Source organism: Passer domesticus, chromosome 7 (assembly GCF_036417665.1).
Source record: "Passer domesticus isolate bPasDom1 chromosome 7, bPasDom1.hap1, whole genome shotgun sequence".
Taxonomy (NCBI): domain Eukaryota; kingdom Metazoa; phylum Chordata; class Aves; order Passeriformes; family Passeridae; genus Passer; species Passer domesticus.
This window is the reverse complement of record NC_087480.1, coordinates 19,220,474-19,241,887: the sequence shown is the minus strand read 5'-3', so window position 1 is coordinate 19,241,887 and position 21,414 is coordinate 19,220,474. Positions and strand designations below refer to the sequence as shown.

Below are 21,414 nucleotides of genomic sequence, written 5' to 3'. Positions count from 1 at the left end.
GGCACAGGGCTGCCCCCAGTGTCACCCATACCAAAATCACAAGCTGCCTATCCCTGCCTCAGCACAGCCTGCAGGCAGCCCTGGGCTTGAGAGGCAGTGGGATGTGGAGGAACCAGGCAGAGAGGTCAGCCTTACCCAGGGTGCAGGTCAACCCTTGTCCCTCTGTTCTGCCCTCTGGTCTGGGAGCCAGGCAGTGTGGGCAGCTGCTTCTGCAGGCAGGGCACTGCCCAGGCAGCTGGGGACTGAGACAGGCCATGGCAGCCCCCAGAGGGTTAGGTACAAGATAAGCCACTCATTTGCAAAGCCTTCTCCAATGCAGGCAACCCCTTTGCGACTTGTGTCCTCTTGTAAGTCCTGACAAAGTCTGGAGCCTGGCACCCGGATTTCCCACACTGATTTTCCTGGGGATTATGCTGTTTCTAATGATCAATTAAAGCAAATTGGCTAGGTCCCCCAGGCCCCTAAATCCTAGTTAATCCCTGGCACCTTCTGTAACTCCAAGTGCTCATTCATTAAGTGACAGTCCCATGGGGAAGTGCTTGCTCCAAGCATGGCTCTGCCCACATGAAACCTTCTGGGCCTGAGTTGTTTGTCTGGGTTCGAGAACTTGCTGTTTCTAATTGAGTTGTTTATTCTGGTGCTGTTTGCTCTGAGCCAATCTCCCTTTCTTGGCTGGAATGAGGAAGTTCACTTTCTCAGGAACATTTTACTGCTTAGCTGCCTCCTTATCGCCACTAATGATCCCATTAACCTCCTAAGAGCTGTCGCGCTGACTCTGGCAGGGGCAGGCAGGAGGCATCTCAGGTTGTTTGTGCCTTTTGCACTCTTGTCACCCTCCTGCCTGACCCACCTGTTTTCCATCTGCCTCAGCAACTTTTGTTGACAGTATCTCCTGCTTTTCCCTAACACAATCTGACACACTCCATCCCCTTCCCTCTTCTCTCATCCTCTAAGCTTGTCTCCTTGGGGCTGTTTGACCTTTTTTCTACCTGAGAATCTGAAGTCCTTTTGCTACAGCAGGTCCCACTGCTGTCCCAGCTGTGGGGAGTGTCTGTCCAGAGCATTGCACACAAAGCCACCTCACCACGGATACAAAGCTGTGCCTCCCTGTGTGCTGACCCATGGCAGAATGTGGGCTGATGGCTCCTCACTGGGCTACCCTTTCTCCAGCTAGGTGGGGATGACAGAGCAGCCAGCATGTCTGGCTCCCAGAAGCATGACACCCCTGTGCCACAGGCAGGGACCTGCAGGGACAGCTGGACCCAGCCAGACCAAAGTGTCATAGAATCACAGAATCCCAAAATGATCTGGGTTGGAAGACACCTCTAAAGGTCATCTATTCCACCCTCCTGCTATGGGCAGGGACAACTTCCACTAGACCAGGTTGCTCCAAGCCCCATCCAGCCTGGCCTTGAACACTTCCAGGATGCAGTCACAGCTTCTCTGGGCACCCTGTGCCAGGGTCTCACCAGCCTAATTGTAAAAAACTCCTTTCCTATATCCAGTCTAATTCTATGCTACTTGTCCTATTGCAACACGCCCTGCTGACAGGTTTGTCCCTCCCCAGGACTTGACCAGGCTGGGCACACAGCTGCAGCCCACAGGCCACAAACCATGTAATTATTTTTATTTTTCCCAAAGGGAAAACTCATGCTGCAGCGCAGGAGGATGTAGATAGGATACCTGAGGACTGAGAGAATGAGCCAGCTGCTCTCCTTAGGCATCCCCAGCAGTACTCAGGGCAGGGAGAGGTGCTGTGCCACGGGCAGCTAGTGGTGGTGAGGTCTCAGCAGGAGTGCAGTGAACCCAGCACACTGGGGTGGCTGCGGTCTTGCTGCCAGGTTACTGCCTGCTGTTTGTTTCACTTCCTGATACCAACAGATGCCTGTGGCTGGGTGTCAGGGCAGGGTGCCGGGGACACAAACTGCCAGGGAACACTGCGTATCCATCCGAGCAGCCCTGCCCCGGCCCCCGCCCTGACAGCGAGCCCTGGGCACGGGCAGCCGCTGCCCTCTGCAGCAGGCTGCGATGGCTCTGCCAGGTCCCCATCCCACGGGGGCTGTGGGGGACAAGGGTTGGCAGTGTTCCTGGGAGTGGGGGGCAGCCCTGTGACCTGTGATGGGGCCAAAAGCCCTGAGGGGGCTGTTGGCTGGCACTGCTAGGTCCTGTCTCAGCCCTAAGCAGAGGGCACAGGCCTGGGCTAGCTCCTCAGTTACATAAGGGCGGCACAGCACCAGGACAACAACAGCCGCTCTGCAAGGACTGCCTGTGCTGCTCTGGCATGTGCTGCCACTACCCCACGGTTGCCCATGGGCTGACAGTGCTGGCAAAGGGCACAGCTGCAGTGTGCCTGTGGCGGGCAGCCCTGCCAGCAGCTCCTGGCATGCACATATGCTGGGAACAGCTCTTTTCCCTCTCTCTGGGCTGTGGCCTGCCTGCCATGGAGGCCTGAAACCTCTTACTCAGCTGGGACTGCTTGGAGGCATGCTAGGGTGTCAGCCTGACCCAACCTTAGAAAAACCCCCTTCCCAGGGGACGAGAATAGAGGGGAAACTGAGGCACAGCAGAAGGGTGGGTGAGCTGTGGGGATGGGCTAGAAGAGGACCCTCAGCTCTGGTGCAGCTCCTCCATGCCCTCCACCCACCCTGCTGCACTGGTTCTTGGGGGATGGGCTCTGCATGCTTGGCTTGTTGCTGATGCATCCTCACACTTGTGTCTCTCCCTCTCCAGCTGTCCCAGGTGAAGGGGGGGTTGGTCCCAGTGCTCATGGAATGCTTGTTCAGGTGTCCTGGGAGGCTGCTGCACACAGAGCCCCAGCACCCTGGTGGCCTGTGTAGGCTCCAGCTGGTTCTTGCTCTCACCAGGCACCAACCCCCATGGCACCGAGCTGCAGCTTGGTCAGGGCTGGCTCCACAGCTTGTGCCACTCTCCAGTGAGAGCCTCCACTGCACAGCACAGCTTCCCCTTCTGCCCCAGTCCTGGGCAGCTGTGGTGGGCGGACCTGGATCCGTGGGGGTGCCGGGCACCAAGGAAAATCCCACACATGCATCTGTCTGCAAAGCTCCCGCAGGGCTGGGCTGGGCTGGGACATGATGTTCGATTTGAGGAGTAGGGAGGCACACAGTGTTTGAGCCACAGGGAGGGATGTTGCATAAGGCCCTTCTGCCTGGCTGGAGTGGAATCTCCCCAGGAGAACACAGTGAATGAGTGAGAACATGCAGGGCTAGGGGTGTCTCCCCTACATCCTGACCCTCAGGCAGACCCTCAAATCCTGCTGCCCTTTCTGTGCTGCCCCAAACCCCCTCCCAGGCTGCTGCTCACCTGCGCTCGCTGCACTAAGCATCACGTACACAGGCTTCCCACCCTCTGCAACAGCATGCACCTCCCAAGCCCTTTTCTCTGTCATTCCCCTGAGCTGAGCCAGTCGGGTGGATCCAGGGCTGGGCTGGGAGACACTGGGCGCCAGGGGAGGCCGGGTGCGGGATGTCAGGGGTGCAGGATGCTGGGGTGTTCATTAACCCCTGGGGCACCGTGGGGCACTGGGGAGGTGGGGGCTCTGTAAGGGCTCCCTGTGCCATTGGCTGGAACTTTGTCACACCACGCCACAGGATGGGAAAGGCTCTGCCTACCCGTGGGAGGAAGGCTGAGCTCTGAAACAAGCGGTTGGGAGCGAGTGGCTGCAATGAGCGGGTTTTGCCACAGTCTGTCTCCGTCTGCCTCTGTGCTGTGCAGGACCCCAAGGCTGTGGGGACAGGACAGAGGATGGGGAGAGGCAGCAAACAGGACTCCCAACACCATCACTGCATCCTTTGAACGCAGCTGGATTGACGGGTGCAATTAGAACAAATGTGGCACAGAGCTCATTGCTGCAGGCCAAAGTTTCCCCAGCCAAGAGGGGCCAGAAGGATGGCCAGACCATTTCCCAGCACCCCAACACTCACCGTAGTGACCTGGCCAGTGCAAGCACAGCTGGATCCAGCTGCCCTGTGGAAAGGCCCTTCCTGGAGCAGCTGTAAACCTGAGAGGCTGGCAGCACTTGGGGGTCTACTGTGTGTGTCCCCCACAGGCTGCTGCAGTGCCCGTGTGTGCAAGGGATGTGTATGTACATGGTAGAGGAGCCTGAACCTGTTTACACACACACAGGAAAAGTCATCAGACACACAGAGGGAAAGTCATCACACACATGCACTCAACAAGGCACATGCGTGCGCCCTTGCACTAGAGCACTTGCAGGGCTGCCTGCACAAGGCTGCTGTGGGGTCATCGTGTTGAGACAGAAAGAACAGGGAGGAGAAAGCCACCTAATAATGATTTCAAGCCTGTGTTTTGTTGTTTACCCAGCGTTTCCAGGGTGCCAACCACCCCCAGCTCCGTGACTCACACAGGGCTAGGGCAGAACCTCCCTCACCACAGCAGAGACACAAAACTGTGTAGAGTTGTGCTGCTGCACCACAGGGTATGGCCACCTACCTGCTCCCTGGCCCCAGGCACTGCCAGCCCAAGGAGGGCTCCGGATGGCCCAGGAGTTGTGTCCCTAGAAAACCCCAGGGGAGCATACTGCACCTTGCTTCAAACATCCTGCCAGCTTGGGGCTCTGCACAAACACCTCCAGGCTCTAACCTGTAGTAGCCAGCAGAAGCCCCAGAGATGGAGGGTTTGGGGTTTTTCTTGCCCTCCCTCACTTACCCCATGGGGCTGAATCAAAAGCTGGCTGTGCCCTAGAACAGGGTTGGGGCATTCCCCACCCCTCTCCAGCACTGTTCAATCCAGATGACCCATCCTCTTACTCTCATATGTTTTGAGATGGCCCAAAATTAAAAAAACCCCAACCAAAAAAAAAATCAATGATGGCTGTGCGAACAAAAACACCAGAGAAAGAGCAGAGCTGGGGGTACATACAGCTCCACACAGCCTGAGAAGAGCCTCCTTTCTGCTTGTGCCCTGTACAGGTGTGACACAGGGAACAGAGACCTGCAGGTTCACAACACTCTCCCTAGGTCACCCATCCAGCCCCTGGAAGGGGCTGCCTGCTCATATCTCAAAAAAAAAAATCCATCTTGGCTCAGTCAGGGCCATCTAAGAGGAACTAAACCCCACTGCAAAGGTGGGGAGCTGCCAGGTTTTCCCAGCTGGGGAACAGCATCAGCCCAGTATCCCAAAGAGTCCCATTCTAGCATTTCCTAGTCTCTTGCCCAGTGTCACCACTCTCCCACCTCTTCCCAGCCACAGACACATCTTGGGGCGTGGGTATATATAAAAAGTAGATTTTATTGCCATTTCTATCTAGATTTACACAACAGTGTCACCGCTTCTGACATCAAAAGCAATGTCCCGTCACATCCCAGAGAACAGGCCAGGGACAGAGGGGAGCCCAGGAACATGGGCTGGCTCCTCCACCCCAGTGGGTTAGAGGACAGCCTGCCTTGTGGCTCTGCCCAGTAGTCAGTCCAGATCCTCCCAGCACTGCTGCATGGTTCTGTCAGGTGGGATGCCAGAGAGGAGTGAATCTGCCCCCTCCTTGGTGCCACTTGCAACAGCTGGCTGTCCACTGACAGGTGCTCACCATTCCAGTCTGCCTTCGAATTCCCCAGATGCTGAGATGGGCATGGCTGACCCAGAGCGGGCACCCCACAGCCTCAGAGGCACCTCTTGTGCGCACGTTTATACAGAGATACAGCTACAGAAGATGCCCAAACTAGCAAAACAAGCTTTTTTTCCTTGTAATCCCCACACTGCTGTGCATTCGACCACGGTCTACGCTGCAGCTGCCACCCCTGGTGCTGCTCAGTCTGGGTCAGGTTCCAGTAGGCTCCTGGTTGGCCTGTGGGACATATCTGCTTTGCTCACTAAACATCGATCTCCCTCCAGTGCCAGGCTTTGCCAGAAAGAGACCCCCCCTGCAGAATGTGGCCTGGGGCTTGGCGTGCGCTCCTTCCAACCGCAGTTACCATCACGGTGCCAACGACTGCCCAGCTCTGCTCTTCAGCAGAGCCCAGGACAGGTACCACAGATCTCCTCCTGGCACCTGGCGGGCAGTTGGATGGGGAGGGGGGGGTCAGCTGCCCCTGTCTTCCTTGCAGAAGAGCATCCTCATGAAGGAGACGGCCACTGGCTCTGCGGGCTGGCCAGGGCTGCCCAAGGGGCCTCGGCTCAGTGCCAGGATCTGGCAGTCCTTCGTGTGAGATGAAGGTGGAAACGATTTTGCAGGAGATTAAGTAGAAAGAGTTCTGTGGCTCTGCCCACCCCGAGGACAGAGCCACCTTACACCGCAGAGCCCCCGGAGTGCTGGGCCGGGGCAGCCACCCCGGGGCTCTGCTCCTCAGGGCACAGGACCTCTGCTGGGAGCCGGGATTGGAACTTCTCCAGCTGCTCAGGGCTGGCCAGGGTCTTCAAGAGGCTGTTCTCACGCTCCAGCTGGGAGTTTTTCTCCAATAGTTCCTTGATTTGCTCTTTCAGGACCTCCACTTCCTCCCGCACAGCATACATCAGATGATTTTTCACAAGATCCTGCAAAAGGCCATGGAAGAGACCAATCAATGGAGAGTAATGCCCGGGGAGTAGATCCCTCCTGTTCCCAAGTGCTGGGGCAAATGCCAAATGCTGCAGAAGCTTTCCCAAGGACCATCCCTCCCCAGCTCACTCTTGGAACCCTGGCCAGGGCTTGGTGCTCATCCAGCATCACTCAGCCGCTGTCTCTCTGCATCCAGAAGCACTTTCCAGCCCCCTCACCTACTCTGGCATTTGGGGGGCTGGAGTTCCCGAGCACCCAGGGAACCCGGCTCGGGCAACCCCAGACCCCAAAAGTCCCCCTCCACGTCCACCCTCGCTCCCTGCGCACTGCGGAGTGGCTGGAACCAATGAGCTTCACGGCGGTCGCAGACAAAGAGCAGCTCTGCCTGGCAGCGGGACGGGGACTGGGGACCCCCGTGGGCAGAGAGACCCCCCACCCCGGGCCGAGCACCCACCCGGGAGCGGGAAGACGATCCCCGTGCAGAGCACCCGCGGGGTGACGGGGAAAGTGCGGGGGAGAGGGGGCAGCGCTGCAGCTCACCATCGCCTGCTCGATCTTGTTGTCAATGGCCACCACGCTGGCTCCGGAGGCGCTGGAAGAGAACGGAGAGGCCGAGGGTCAGCACCGAAAACCTCCCCTCCATAAGGGTCCGTGCACGGCGACACCACCCCCTCAACCAGTGCATCGGGGCGCCCTCCTCCCCAAGGGAATTCCTTAATTCAGGCACCGGTCGCGTACGTCCTTCGCTCCGGAGCAGCAATGCCCCCCACCTCATCGATGGGTTTCGCAGCAGCACCCCCGGACACCGAGACGCCCCTTTCCCCAGATCTCTGCGGCGAATGGCGGGGACGCCGCGGCGCACCGGGGCTGCCCCTACCTGTTGTCGAGCTTCACGGAGACTACATCCCCCCCGAGCAAGGAGGAGAAGAAGGAGATGGAGAAGTTGTGGAGCTGGTAGACAGCCACCTCCATGGGGTACTGGTACATGCCGGTGCTCATGGCTGCGGCCGCAGGCACACACACTCGCAGGGACGGAGCAAAACGCAGTGCCGCCCGCTGCGCGCCGCCCCCGCTTATATCGGCGGCGCCCACCCTGCCGGGAGGGGCGGAGGCGGCGGGGCCCGCCCGCCGGTACTGCCCCCGCTGCGGCACTCCGCCCCTCGGAGCTGCTCCCTCTGCCCGAGCCCTGCGCCGCTGCAGCCCCCCCGCCCCGCCCGCTGAAACCACAGCACGGCGCCGTCCCAGAGCACGGCCCCGCGCTTCAGCACCGTGTCCCACTCAGTCTGCACCCCCACTCCACACCCCTCGTCTGCCAGCAGAGTCCTGGAACCCCCGGCACCCCTAGTGCAACACCCATAGCCCACAAGCCTCAGCATCCCATGCCTGTGTTCCCGGCCTCCCAGGCGGGGGGACACACGCATCTGCCTGGGGGCTGGGAGCAGGCATGAACCCGGTCTGCATTTGGAGGTGCAGCCTGCAGGTCCCGCACAATGAGAGCCCGTGACTGTGAAAGGGAGGCAGGAGGGAAAGAGGAGCCATGGGCATTCAAAATAGAGCCCGGAGTGCAAAATAGAAACGTGAGTGAAAAACAGAAAGGGGTTGCTAAAAAACTGGGGTGCATTACAGAAACGGGGCTGTAAAACAAATGTAAACAGGAGTAACAACAGAAACCAGAGCAGAAAAACAACCCAGGCATAAAAAACAACTCCGGGAGGAGAAATGAAAACCTGCGCGCAGAGAAAACCCGGGGTGCAAAACCAACCCAGGGTACAGAACACGCCCTGAAGTTACAGAACAACAACTGCGGAGTAGAGAACAAACCCGGGGTACAGAACAACACCGCAGAGTGCAGAACAGTCCCCGGATACAAACAAAGCAGAGGTCCAAAACGAACTCGGGGTACAGAGAAAAACAAGTCCAGGGTTCAGAGCCAACCCGGTGTGAAGAACAAGAAATCTAGGGTGCAACAGAGTGACCTTGTGATGCAGAACAAATTCGGGCTACAGAACACGCCCTGGTTGCAGAACAGCAACCATGCAATGCAGAACCAGCCTGGGGTCCAGAACTAAATCGGGGTTCGTAACAAACTCGGGAGCACTAAACACCACCCCCCCGGGCTGCAGAACAGTGCGGGGTTACAGACCAAGCCCGCGGCCCGGCCGAACCCGGAGCGCTCCGGGCGCGCCTCGGCTCGGCGGCCCCGCCCAGCGTTGCATAACGGCGCGGCGGGAGGGCGCCCCCCCGCGGCCACTGCAGCGCGCGGGGGCTGGGCGGAGCGCGTCCCCGCGTGCGCGCACTCGCGCGTGAGTCCCGCGGGCACGGCCGGCCCTGCCCGCGTCCACGCGGCGATTCGTACACAGAGCAAGCGCGTCTCCTCCGAGAAGTGGAAGCAGGGTCCTAAAACGCCCCCAACATCCCAGGGGCTGCGGTGGCACTGCCCACCCAGAGCTGCCTCCACTGCCCTCGGCCGCCCACTTATCTCTGCCCTCTGGACCTGGGGGAACTTTGCTTAGTGGTTGCCTGCCGCCCCTGACTCCGGGGGCTCATCCCCTGCTGGGCATGGCGAGACTGATGCTGGATGGCAGACCCCACACATGGCAAAGTATCCAAGAAAGAGTTAATGCTGGCAGGACATGTGCACCCCAGGGATGCTACAAAGGACACTGAGCACCCCGATCTAGGGGTACTGATCGTGGCTGGCACTTGGCTGTTGGGAGAGGCTAAGGAGCCCTGACTCGTGGGTGTGCTGCTGTGCCCCTTCCGTGAGAGGGAGGGAGAGCAGAGTGGATTTTCCCCATCAGAAAGGGAAACTGAGGCACAGTGCAGCACAGCTGCTGCTGGGAGCAAGACCTCGCCAGGCAGCTCTCCACAAACCCCACCCCAGAGAAGGGTGAGGATGCTGTGCTGTCTGTGAACTGCAGCGGGGGCATATTTGGGTGCCCTGGGATATGTGGGTTTGAGGTCGGGATGTGAGAAAGCATCTTCTCCCTGGTGGGCCTGGGAGGGGGCAGGAATTATGCACATCCCCCTGTGTCAGCACTACTCCGGCTCATGCAAAGCTGCTGAATAGGGGCTGAGCAGGGTGCTGGCACTCAAGAGAGTAGGCAGGTGTCTGTCCCCCAAGCCCCGAGGCTGGCCTGTGCTCCTCCCCTCACCCATACCAGGCCCGACTTACCAGTCCCTCCTTCTGAAGAGGCTCGGGGAGTATGGTGGCTGGAAGGCCATGCCACCCTGTGACCCTGTTCCAGCCACTCTGTTCCTAGCAGCGATGCTGGCTCTGCCTGTGGCTGCGTCCCCCCAGCTTGCAATGGCAGAGACAGCCTGGGTGTTGGCTGCATCCAGGGGCTCCAGCCACAGGGTAAACATGCTGGGAGATGACCTCAGCTGCACTCAATTGGCCCTTTCAAGGCCAATGGCCAGTGTGCCATCCCGAGCTGCGCGGGTGCCCCCTCCCTGGGGAGATGAAAGGCCTCTCTGTGCACTTGTCCCCAGAGTGGCTGGTGGTGGGCTTGGTGGCAGCCCCTGGGACACAGCTTTGTCCCCTGCTGGGAGAAGTCCAGACCACTCACATCAGGGGTCTTTTGACTGAGTTTGCCACTGCAGCTCATGAAACATGCTGCTTTCACTGGGGAGAAGACAGGAGAGATGGGGAGAGCATTTTCTCACGCAGTTGTGCCACCTCCTGTCTTCTGCAGAGAGGTGTCAACAGCAGGGAGATGGGGTGGGTGGACCCCAGCCTGCCCTCAGCCCTGGCAGCTGTGCCTGTGTCCCCACCTCCTGTGATATGGCCCCCCCAGTCCTGGTTCAGCCTCCTTCCCAAAGGAAGCCCTAACATCTTTAGTGGCAGGGACCAAGGGCTCCAGAACCGGCAGACCAGAGCCTGGCTGGTGGTCCTTGTCTCACAGCTTGAGGTTCCTGCTCCCTGCCTGGTACCTTTCTAATGCAGCACTCAGACACCAAAAAACCCCAAATATTTCTGCAGCTGCTGGAGTGCAGCTGGAAAATGCTTTGGGGGGAGATTGCTTCAGCTCTGCCACCTCCAATATTTTTCCCATGGAGCTGGGACTATTGCAAAAATAAACCGGAGTAAGTCACTGATTTCTCTGTAGTCTTCCTGGGTCTTTCCACCCAACCCCGCCCGCATCACTGCTCAGGGCATGGGCTCCTCACTTAGGCTGGGCAGGATGCTGTTGGCCATTGAGAGGCCGCAGCAAGGGATGCTCTATAGGGATGAAGAAGCAGATGTTTCTTTCCTGGCATTCAGTAAATGAGGGATCCCTATGCAGCCAGTGGCCAGGGCAAGTCAGGCTGGGCAGGGGGCTGCAGCCCCCCTCGCAGCCCCACACCTCATTTGGGGGTGGGGCTCCTGAACGTGTCGCGGGGCACACACAACCACGGTGCACCTTGCAGCCCCTACAAGAAAGTCCTGCCTGCACATGTGCATGCACACATAGCACACCCACACGCCCACATCCCTGCATGCACATGTGTGTTTGCAGCCCACACGAGCGTGTGCTCTGCACACAGGGCACACCCTGCACATGCATGTGCACATTGGTGCACCCTGCTTGCACACATGTGCAAGCACATTAGTTTAGTACCTGGAGCTGATTATCTTGAGGGTCTTTTCTGACCTGAAGGCCTCTGTGACCCTGTGACACACACTTTGTGTGCCAAACAATTGCTGCTGTTCTGCATGCAGATGCAGGAGCGCTGCCGGCACCCCCTGCACACCCTGCCCTGACTAACAGCTGATGCACAGCCTTGCCTGCACACCTTCGTCAGCAGCATGGCACAGGGCAGCTCTGTGTGCCCCTGCATAGTGGGAGGGCACCCCCAGAGCTCAGGTATCACCTGCAGCCCTGCTGGCACCTCCCCAGTGGGAGCAGCAGCTCCCAGCTCTGCTGGATCCTGCTTTGTGCCAGCTCTCCCCAGGAGCCCCTTTGAGTTGCCCCAATGCCCCCACAACAGCAGGGTCCTTCCTGGGGCTTCAGCTGCACCCCAAGGGGGCCCTTTCCTAGCACACCACAGCCCTAGCACACACCAGCTAGCAGCCACCTCCTCCCCTGTCACCTGCTCCTGCTCCTCCAAGTAGGGCAAGGTGGGCAACACACCACCTTGCTCTTCCTAAAGAGCAGCTCACCATGGACTCACAGTTACCCTATGGCACCAGAGCTCTGGGAACAGTTACCCTGCGGCACCAGTGATGGCCGAGAGGGGCCAGTGGTGTGAACTGCACCCCTGAGGCAGCAGCATGGCACCTCCTGCATCTACACACAGTGACAGGAGGTTCATCCGGCCAGGCCCGGCTCGTGCCTGTGGTTATTTTGGTGACAGCGACAGCAGCCACAATACAGGGTAGTTGTGACACTAATTGTTGTGCTCTCTGGGGAAAAAAGCACCCACGGTTGTCATCAAGCAGTGAGGAGAGGTGGCGACACCAGGCAATGATGATATCACCCCAGCAATGGCCCTGCAGGACACCCCAAAGCTGCCAGCAGCCCCCAAGCCCTTATACAGCCTGTGCCTCAGCCCAGAAGATGCCAGCCCCCTACTGGGTGACATTAAGTGACAACTCCCTCCTCAGCAATGGGACTTAGAGCTCTGCAGCCACCACAGAGCTCTGCCAGGCTTGAGCAAGGGGTGATAGGGAGGAGGACAAGAGATTTATCTCTTGCTGCCTGGCATCCCACACCTGTGCAGTGCTGTGGGTCAGGGGACATATCCTCTCCCCACCGCCCCAGGGACAAGCTGTGCTTTTGTACTGAGCCCTGTGTGTTGGACCTGCTCCAGTCACTGCAGGGCCACACACCAAAGGATGCTCCTGTCCTGGTAGTGGCCAATAGAGCTGAGAGGTGCTTGGGGCTCAGAAGCAGCCCCAGGGCTGGGGCTTCAGGGCTCCCCAGACTTGGCTCTCGGCCTGCTCCAGGCTCTGCTCATGGCTCCGTGGCAGTTTTCCTGGCTTGCTCTCTCCCAAGGACTCAGCTCAATGGGAGGAAGGCCCTTCAGAGGGTCTGAGGCGTGGGAAATGTTTATAGCCTGGCCTCAGAGACACTGGAGAGCAAACTGGGAAAGGCGCCGAGCCAAGGCTGCCCAGGCTGCTCTGCAGAGCCAGATCTCCTGCTCCAAGGGTCAGAGCAGAGTGGGAGAGGAAAAGCTACTGCTTGCAAACACAGCTAAGAAAACTCTGCCTGTCATGGCCCAAAATCCTGCAACTGTGGTGGTACCAGCCAAGGGACTGGGAATGCCAGCACCAGGGCATCCTAGCTATGCCCTGCAGGAGCAGAGGGAAGTGTGGCTGGGGACACTGGTGATGGCTGGGGCCTGTGGTTGTCTGTGGCAGGAAAGACTGGGTGTGGGACAGGGCTGAGGAGCTCCAGGTCTTGCCCAGCAGCTCTATCCTGGCTCTGGGAAAGGAGAGGTAGTGCTAGGGGCTGCCCATGGGGAAACAGGCAGCTGAGTCATCTGCCGCAGAATCCCAGCATCCTGAACAGCAACTGCCTGCCCTATGGCACTGGCATGGAGCTTTTGTGTCAGTCCCAAGGGCTGTGGGCCCAGCACTGCCAGAGCACACCAGTTGTCCAGATCTTGGTTTCCTCCTCCTGGAGATTCCCTGGCTGAGCTGCTCCCTGAGGCCTGGGACTACCCTCCAGCTCAGCTGGTGCCTCCCAGGTGCTGTGTGAGACATGCAGAAATCCCATGCAACCAGGAACCCTGTGACATGGGGACCCAGGTCATGCCCATCAGAGCCCTGGAGGGGTCATAAATGCCCCAACCCAGGGCATGTGCTGCTCCAGAACAGCAGGTAACCACTCCTGGGCACACCTGAACATGCCTGGGTGAGGATGCACCCCCTGCCTGCAGAGCTGGTGCTGCTGGCCTTGCCTGGTCCCAGTCTCAAGCCAGGGGACACCAGTCATGTGTGGCCTGCACAGAGGCGGTGGCCCCTGCCACACTGGGGAAGCCCAGGGACGGTTTCAGTGAGGGAAGGCCAGAGGGGAACCTACCCTTGGGAAGGCTGACAGGGAACATGTCCTCCTTCCCTTCGTGCCCAATGGAGACAGAGTGAGCTCTGTGGCCATGGGCAGGGGACACAGGTGACCCACCCCACCAGGTAGCAGGCATGGGCAGGGATTGTGGTGTGGAGACTCCTCCAACCTGTCAGGCTGGAGGCAGTGTGGGGTGGTGGAGGGAGCAATAGTAGGCTCCTGTGTCCAGCTGTGGGGCTGACTGCTTCCTCTGATAAAGGTACTTGGCTGTACTCCCAGTTCTGTTTTTTTCTAGCATGCAAGTGCACACCCTCAAGCCAGCCTGCTGAGAGCTGCAATTTTTCTTTAACTTTGTCACCAGACCCTCTTCTTCCTCCTGTGCCCCTAGCAGCAGTTGCCTCCCAGCAGTAGTGTGAGGAGGGGAGGTCAGAGAGGACCCAGTTTCAGCCGTGTTGGAAGCCAGAGAGGACCCAGTTCCCTTCTCACCATGTTGGAAGCCCCCAGAGTCACAGCTTCCCCAGGCATGCTGCTATAGGAGAGGAAGAGTTAAAAAGGCTCATTTGGTTGTTACCAGCCCTGGATCATGTGGCCAAACATCCTATCTTGCTGGTGTTTGGCAATACCAGCCCCATGCTGCTGCTGCCAACCCAGTGCAGACACCCCAGTGGGTGCCCTGCCAGGGACTGTGGGGCACCCTTACAGCTCACTGCTCCCCCCAAAGGGTCCCACAGCTGCCAAATGCTGAGGTGAGAGTGCCAGGCATGGCACAGCCCAGTGAAAACCCTGCAGCTTTCTCTGAGCACCATGCCTGGCTGTTGGGGCAGTGCAGCCAACCCCCACCATGCTACCTGCTCCGATGGACCAGGCATGTCCAGCCCCAGGGAGGATTGCAGGCTGAACCCTTGGCAGAGCTTTAATCCACAAATCTGTCTGCAGAGCAAAGTGTTTCACACCCAGGGGCTGGGCTGGAGTGCTGTCATTGAACTCGGTGTTATTGCCTCCTGGTTACCTGTGCCCTGCCCCGGCGCTCCTGCCAGCTATGGCTCTGAACTCCAGAACTGTCCTTGCTTCTTAGCTTACTGTGTTATCCTGGACAGCCCCAACTGGGTCACCCCCAGATCCTGGGTGCTCTTTTTTGGTCCAGTTTCAGGGGGTGGGGATAGAGCACAGGTGGTTGGAACACTGAAGGGACCTCCCACAGCACGAGGGCTACGCGGTGCCCTTGCACCCCACAGCAGGTAGGCTGGGTTCTGCCTCTCCCAGCTTCTCCTTCAGCTTTGCAGGGATCCTCAGCCCGAGAGAGGAACCCCAAAGTAGGGCCTCTGGCATCCTCCAGAAACAATCCCAGGCCCCTTTTCAGGCAGGAGCAGGCGCCCCGGAGCCCTGCTAGGCGCTGGCAGCTGCTGCCCTGCAGCGTGCAGGAGTGCCCGCTCGCTAACTGGGAGGCAGCTCGTTATGTAATGAGGACAGAGCCAGGGGAGCTGCAAGAGCAGTGCAGCGCACCCTACGCTACCCAAATCTGCTCTTCCAGCCTAGAATAAGCCCTGTTTATGGAACCCCTCAAGCCCTTCACTGGCCCCTTCCACAGCTGCTGGAGCCTGGTGCTCTCCTGCCTGGCCCAATGCTTGAGCGGAGCCCCAGCAAGAGCCCCAGCAGCCCCACAATATCCGAGGGACGGCTGAACCCCATTGGGGGTGCAAAGCCCAGACAGACCTGACCCGGCGGGGGCTGGGGACAGAGGAGCTGTGCTCGGCTGGTGCGTGAGCCAGCTCCCACAGGAGGTCAGGCAAGGACATGTAGGGCAGCACGGCTTCAGCAGAGACGGTTATTAATACCCCGCCTGGCCTTTGCATGGAATCCCGGGCATTTCAAATCAGGGACCTTTGCTGAAACCCTGCCGTCACTGACATTTCAGAACAATAACAATGTGAAAGACAATCGGTTCCTGGCAGGACGTATACCTGTGGGGCTGCCGAGGCTCTCTGCGTGCCTGATCTCAGCAGCCAGATCCCAACTTGCTTGTGCCAGCCCTTGGGAACAACCTGAGACCATCCCCTGCCTCCAAACCACCCCAAGCAGTCCTGCTCTTTTTCACAAATATATCACTGTGATGGTCTCACTAAAGGACATGGAAACATCTTGTCCTGCCCCATGGCATCTGCCACCCTCTGCCAATCTGGACAGGGCTGCCATCCCCAGGGAATTGCAGGTGGGGGTGGCAAGGACTGGATCCCACTCTGATCCTGGAGTCTGAAGGGCCCAGAGTTTCTTCTCTGCCACTAGAGTTGTTCTGCAGCAAAAGCCCCCTCAAATATATATATAAAACTCAGCACACAGACAGAGGATGATCTCCTGTCCCAAAGCCAGCCATGTTCAGCACCTGGATAAATATAACTCAGAGCTCACTTGCAAAGCATTGGAATGGGTTGTAGCCTCTCTTGCCTCTCCAGCCCTCTTCCCCCAACACACGCCCTAGGGTAACGTCAGAGATGATGACCTCAGAAGTCTTTTCCACCCTAATGAGTTCTGTGATTCTCTGTCCTCTACCAACAGGGTCTCAGTCCTTCCCAAGAGCAGGATCCACCTGGAGCCTCACTGGCCTTGGCAGTCCACTTAAAGCACACGGATCCATTCACGGTCACGTCCCCTGGGCACACACACAGCTGCCAAGCTCTGACAACACATATCCCAAGCCTTTCCAAGCCCTTTGGTCCCATGCAGGTCACGGTGCTCCCCAGAAGTACAGAGTCAGCTTTAACCCTCTTTGTGCTGGGCAGTGGCCAAGGAGGAGGTGTCAAGTCCCAGCAGAGACTGTCCAGGATCAGGCCATGTCTCACCAGGAAAGGATACTGTGATGCTGGAGAGAGGAGGCACGATGCTGGGATCAGGGCAGACCCCTGCAGCCTCCTTCAGCTCCAACTTCTTCCTCATCTTTACAGTTCAAAGCTGGAAAAAATCCTGTCCAACCTTTTCCCCATAGGGCCATGCTGTCATCCCTGCCTGACCTTGGGACACCTGCCTGCGCAGAGCCAAATGCCTGCCCTAGGAGATAGGCAGTGCTGGAGAATCCACAGAGAACCAAGATGACAGGCTGCTGGGAAGCTGACATTGGCATCACCAGACTGGCTCATCTGTGCCAGTCCCCTTGGCCATAGCCTTGTGGTCGGAGGCAAATGATTCCCTCCCAAGGGGCTGGAGGGGCTGAGAATGGCTCTCCTGTACTCCAGAGAGTGTTGAGAATATCCTTTTGGAGGGAGCTGGGTCTTGCAGGAGCAAGCAGGGACAGGCATGGTGCATGGTGTGGCATCTGCTGCTGCCAGCCCTGCTGAGCCATGCCAACACAGTGTGCTGTGGCAGAGCCCCTGTGAGCCTGGTCTGCTGGGACACAGGCCCCAAGTCTGCTGGGTCATGGGGTGGGGGTCGCAAGGTATTGAGATGCCCATGATGGAGACCACAGCAGGCTGAGCTGGCTGCCTGCCTGACATCTTCCCAGGGGTAGGAGGATTTGGGTGTGCCAAGGTCAGCACCTCCCAGCAGTACAAGCTACTCCCTGCCACTGAAACAGCATCTCCCCAGCACCTTGGTGGTGTGCAGGGCTTGCAACCAACACTGCAGGCCACAGATCAGGCCATGTGCAGCTCTGTCTCGTGGGAGCAAAGCAAAGAAAGCCTGGTGCACGGTTCTGGAGGGCAGGGGGACTCTCCCGGCCCCCTCCATGGCAGAGCTGTCCCAAGGCCAGAAGAAGGAGAGTGGGATAGCTCAGTCCTACACCCACACCTCTCTCATGCTCACTCACGGCCCCTCTCCCCATCAATATGTCCTTGTTGCTTCAGCCCACTCGACCAGCTGGAATGTCTGCCCTGGCCCTGCCACCTCGGGATGCCCTTTATGCCCTGGCTCCTCTCCTCCTGCATTGCTGCCGCAAAATGACACCCGACAGACAGGAACAAGTGGTGCTGTGACACAAATGCCATTCTGGTACTGCTGCCCTGGCAGCTCTTCTTTGCTGGCCTAACCTTACAGCGGGAAAGGCAGTGCTGCCCTTGCTTTGCCCAAATTCATGCTTCCCCCAGCCCCTCACACAGAACTTCCCTGCCTCCCTGTGACTCCTGTGGCTTGCCCAGGCCTGGGAGAAAGCGGCCCTCAGCTCCTTTCATGGCTCAGACCAAAGCATGGGTCCTGTTGAATGGAGCAGCAGGTCTGGCAGTGCCTACAGATGATCTGGCTATGCAGAGGTATCCCCTCACAGCCTGGAGCAGGATGGGCACAGGCTGGCCAGGCTGCCAGGTGTTGCCCAGGAGTGGCTGGGCAGGAATGCTGGCACGGCTGGCTGATGTGGGCAAGCGGGCTGGTATGTACCTCCTCTTCCCACCCAGAGCCACGCAGTGCCACTTGGATCACAGGCTAGCACACGCCCAGGGTGCTGCTTCCCCTGCAGTGCCGACCTCCTCCCACATGCCTGGCTCCCCTCAGCCACCTGGCCCAGGAAAAGGTGCCATGTGGTCATGGGCCTGCTCTCCCTGGTCTATACTCAGTTGGGCTTGTGTTTGGGTCTGGAATAATGTTGGCATTACAGAGGGATGGCAAAGACTTTTCTGCCCCCTTCACTGGCACCTGCAGGGAGAAGGTGTGCCCAGCCAGGGTGGTGGCAGCTGTCCTCCCTATAGCTGTCCTCCCTATAGCTGTCCTCCCATGCTTCCATGTGCGCATGGTCCCTTGGCACTGCTGAGACTTCCCTGGAAAGCAGTTTGTGATGCCCTATGTGATGACATGGTGGGAAGAAGCCCTTTCTGCACAGGATCCCATGCACTCCTGAAACAGCAGGGCTTTCTGCAGGAGCATGAGCCCTGGAGGCAATTGGTCCAGAGTATGCCTTCCTTGTGCATCCCTGACAACATCCCTGCTTTGAGTAAAGGGCACGGAGAGCCTGGCAGGGACCACCCAGCCAGAGAAGCCCCCAGAGACAGGTTAGACATGCTGAAATGTGTGTTGTCTGAGAAGCCCAGCATTGACCTGACCCTGACTGAGTTGTCAGCCAGGGCCAGCCAGGCCCAGAGCCAGACTCAACTCCGGGTTTAGGATCTTGGGCATCCCATGCTGTCCTGGATGTCAGCCACACATGAGGATGTATATCCACATAACTTTGCCTTCCTCCTGTATTGCTGTAGGAGCACATCAGCCAAAACAATGGTCACCAAATGGTTTGGGTACCCTGGTGCCAGCAGCAGGGTGCCCTTAACAGGCATGTTATCGGGGTGTTCCTCTGACACCCACAATCCTCTGCTGTGTATGCTATCTCCTCTTGGATGTGTTGGCTCATTCCCCAGAAGGAGAAAGTTCAGGCTGGAGCAAAACAACTGCAAACACAGGTGTGGGCACACCTGGCTCCAGTGCCTGGGGCCATGCACCTAGCTCCCCCATGCTGTGCCACCTAGGGGTGATGGGGGATCACCCAGGCAGCCTCCAGACCAAGGTGCCTGGACACTGGGTGTGACAGAGGGACATAGCTTTGCCACCATAGCACAGCCAGTGACAAACACAACGCATGGAGCCTCTTGGGACACATCACACAGCAGGGCATGGAAGACAGGCAGCAAGGAGTGCTAAGGCACACTGACAGAGAAATCCTTGTCCCTTGGCATCTCTGCTCACTCCCTACCTCACCAGGAGCACCACAGATCCCACTCCAGCAGCGATGAGTTTGAAAGCAGCCTGCTGTGCCCATATCAGTGGCCTCTGGCCCACAGGCACCGTCACTGGCTGCCCCAGTGAGCCGCCCAGGTGCTTGGCTCTGACCCCAGCCCTGGCAGCCCGTGCTGAGGACAATGTCTGTCTTTCCCCTTCACCCACGGTGCCAGTTTGCTGCAGCCTCCCAGGGAGGAGGGGAACCTCTCACTCCTGTTCCTTCTCAGCTGGGTAGGTTCACTGCTCCCCGTACGGGCCAGGCACCAGCGCTTTGGCAGGTGTCCCAGCTCCTCCCTTCCCACCTGAGCGGCAGCTTGGCGTTATGTAAGTGCAGGAAGAGCAAGGCTGGCTCGAGGCAGCAGCCTCTCGGCGTCAGACGCTGCTGGGCGAGGAGGCGGGAGTGTGCCGGGGTGGCTCGCGCGTGGGGCAGCCACGTGTGCGCCCACCCGCCTGCCGCTCCGCGCACAGCCCGCGAGCACGCCCACGGCGCGTGTGGAGGGAAGGGGAGGGCGAGGTGTCTCTGAACGTGTGGGTGCTGCTCCCCGTGCACATTTCCCACCCATGGCGGAGCAGCAAGCCCCAGAGCTGCTGCCCACAGTGCCAGCCAGGCTGACATCTGTACCTGACACACTGATGGGCCACAGGTCTCCTCAGGGTAGTGGATGTGTCCCACCTGCTGAAGACACTGGAAGTCTCGGGCACCTGCGGCACTACTGGCCCAGTTCGGTTCTCTCAGGCTGAACTGGGGATACCCAGACCTGCTAGACCCCGTACAGGCTGCTCCCCTACAGGGTGTCACCAGCTCTCTGTCACCAGAGCCAGCCCCACACAGCGCCAGTGCAGGACCTGAGACAGCTCTGTCCACTCCTCGCCTCTGGGGTTCACCTCATCAGGGCCGGGGAGCCTGCAGAGTGGTAGCACCTGGGACCTGCTGTTCAGACTCCTCTGTTCTCACTGCTAGAGAAGGGAGCAGGGCAGACCCCACAGTCCTCCCTCCTCAGTCTGCCAGGGAATGGATGGGAGCAGCCCCCAACACGTTCAGCCTGCCCAGAGCAACCCTGAGACCAGCTCGGGCAGGGCAGAGCCACTTTCCAGGGATGGGAAGTACCACTCCGGGCCAAACCTGCGTCCACTCCGGGGAGGGCCAGGGAAGCTGCCGAAAGGGCAGGAGCTGGCACTGGGACTCTCGGGCTCCCTACCCGGGCTCTCAGTGACGCTCAAGATGGCTTTCGAGGCAGCACAGCTGCTTCCCAAGGAACCTGCTGCGCTCTCCACGAAGGATGGGGCCGATGCCTGTCTGCCGCTGGACACTGTCCATGCCCCTGCAGGCTGTGTAGACAGAGGTAGCCAGGGAGATGAGCACAGAGTCCAGCGGCCAAGACACACAGCTGGGGGCTGTTGTCACTGCCCGGCAGACACAGGGCACCACAAGACAGGCACGGCGGGCATGGCAGAGCACCCAGGGATGGGCTGGCACCACGTACGGACTCTGTGCCAGACGCGGCCTCTCCCCACCCAGATTCCACCGCCGCTGACACCCCCCAGCCCCGGGGTGACACAAGTCCCTTTCTCTTGCCAGCCCCGCACCGCTGCCAGCTCCGAGCCCGCTGCCCCGGGGCGCCCGGCCCCCGGCAGCTCACAGGCTCCTGGCGGTGACACCCACCTGTGGAAGAGGAGCAGGATGGAGAGCAGGGTCTGGTCGATATTCCTGTTGCAGATACCCTGGTTGAAGAGGTAGCAGGGGTCCCGCACGACGGGTTCCAGCGAGTCCTGGCGCATGATGGAGCTCAGCTTGTCGGTGTTGAGGTTCTGTCGGACCAGCTGCTCCCGCAGCTGCCGGAAGCTGCTCACGGTGGGGCTGCCCGGGTTGTTGTTCTCGCCGCCGGCCCCCTCCTCCAGCCCGCTCCGGTTGGCCAGATCCAGGCAGCAGCTGCAGCAGTCCAGCCCCACGGGCGACCGGCACTCCTCCGCAGGCGACGAGGACATCCCGGGGGGCCCCGCGCCTGGCCACGGCGGCGCCGCCGGGGCCGCTCCCGGGGCCGCGGAGGGCGAGCGGCTGCAGGACGCACCCGGTGTCGAGCGCGGCGAGCGGCCCCCGCCCGCCCCGGTCCCGCTCCACCCCGCCCCCGTTCCGCCCCGTCCCCGTTCCGCCCGCCCCGGTTCCGCCCCGTCCCAGCGCATCCTGCCTCTGCTCCGCTCCTCTCCTCCGCTCGCCGCTCCGCCCCGGCC

The 21,414-nt window shown here is 59.5% G+C and overlaps 1 protein-coding gene across 2 annotated transcripts; it reads right to left on the bottom strand.

Moving 5' to 3' along the window:
• Nucleotides 1-5,248: 5,248 nt before the first annotated feature.
• Nucleotides 5,249-21,294, bottom strand: TSC22D3 (TSC22 domain family member 3). 2 transcript variants are annotated; one of them, XM_064427362.1, is made up of 3 exons: nucleotides 20,849-21,294; nucleotides 7,052-7,103; nucleotides 5,249-6,507 (listed from the first exon to the last, which is right to left on the bottom strand). In XM_064427362.1, the coding sequence occupies exons 1-3, from the start codon at nucleotides 21,169-21,171 to the stop codon at nucleotides 6,262-6,264; spliced, it is 621 nt and encodes a 206-aa protein (XP_064283432.1). In that variant the 5' UTR covers nucleotides 21,172-21,294; the 3' UTR covers nucleotides 5,249-6,261. The 2 variants fall into 2 exon arrangements, with proteins under 2 accessions (XP_064283432.1, XP_064283433.1); XM_064427363.1 differs by lacking the exon at nucleotides 20,849-21,294 and adding an exon at nucleotides 7,389-7,628.
• Between the last annotated feature and the right edge of the window lie 120 nt (nucleotides 21,295-21,414).

Coding starts and splice junctions, on each gene's coding strand:
- TSC22D3 (XM_064427362.1), bottom strand. CDS start 21,171: ATGTCCTCGTCGCCTGCGGAGGAGTGCCGGTCGCCCGTGGGGCTGGAC. Junction 7,104..20,848: donor ATCCTGCTCCTCTTCCACAG/GTGGGTGTCACC, acceptor GTTCTCTTCCAG/CGCCTCCGGAGCCAGCGTGG. Junction 6,508..7,051: donor ACAAGATCGAGCAGGCGATG/GTGAGCTGCAGC, acceptor GGCCTTTTGCAG/GATCTTGTGAAAAATCATCT.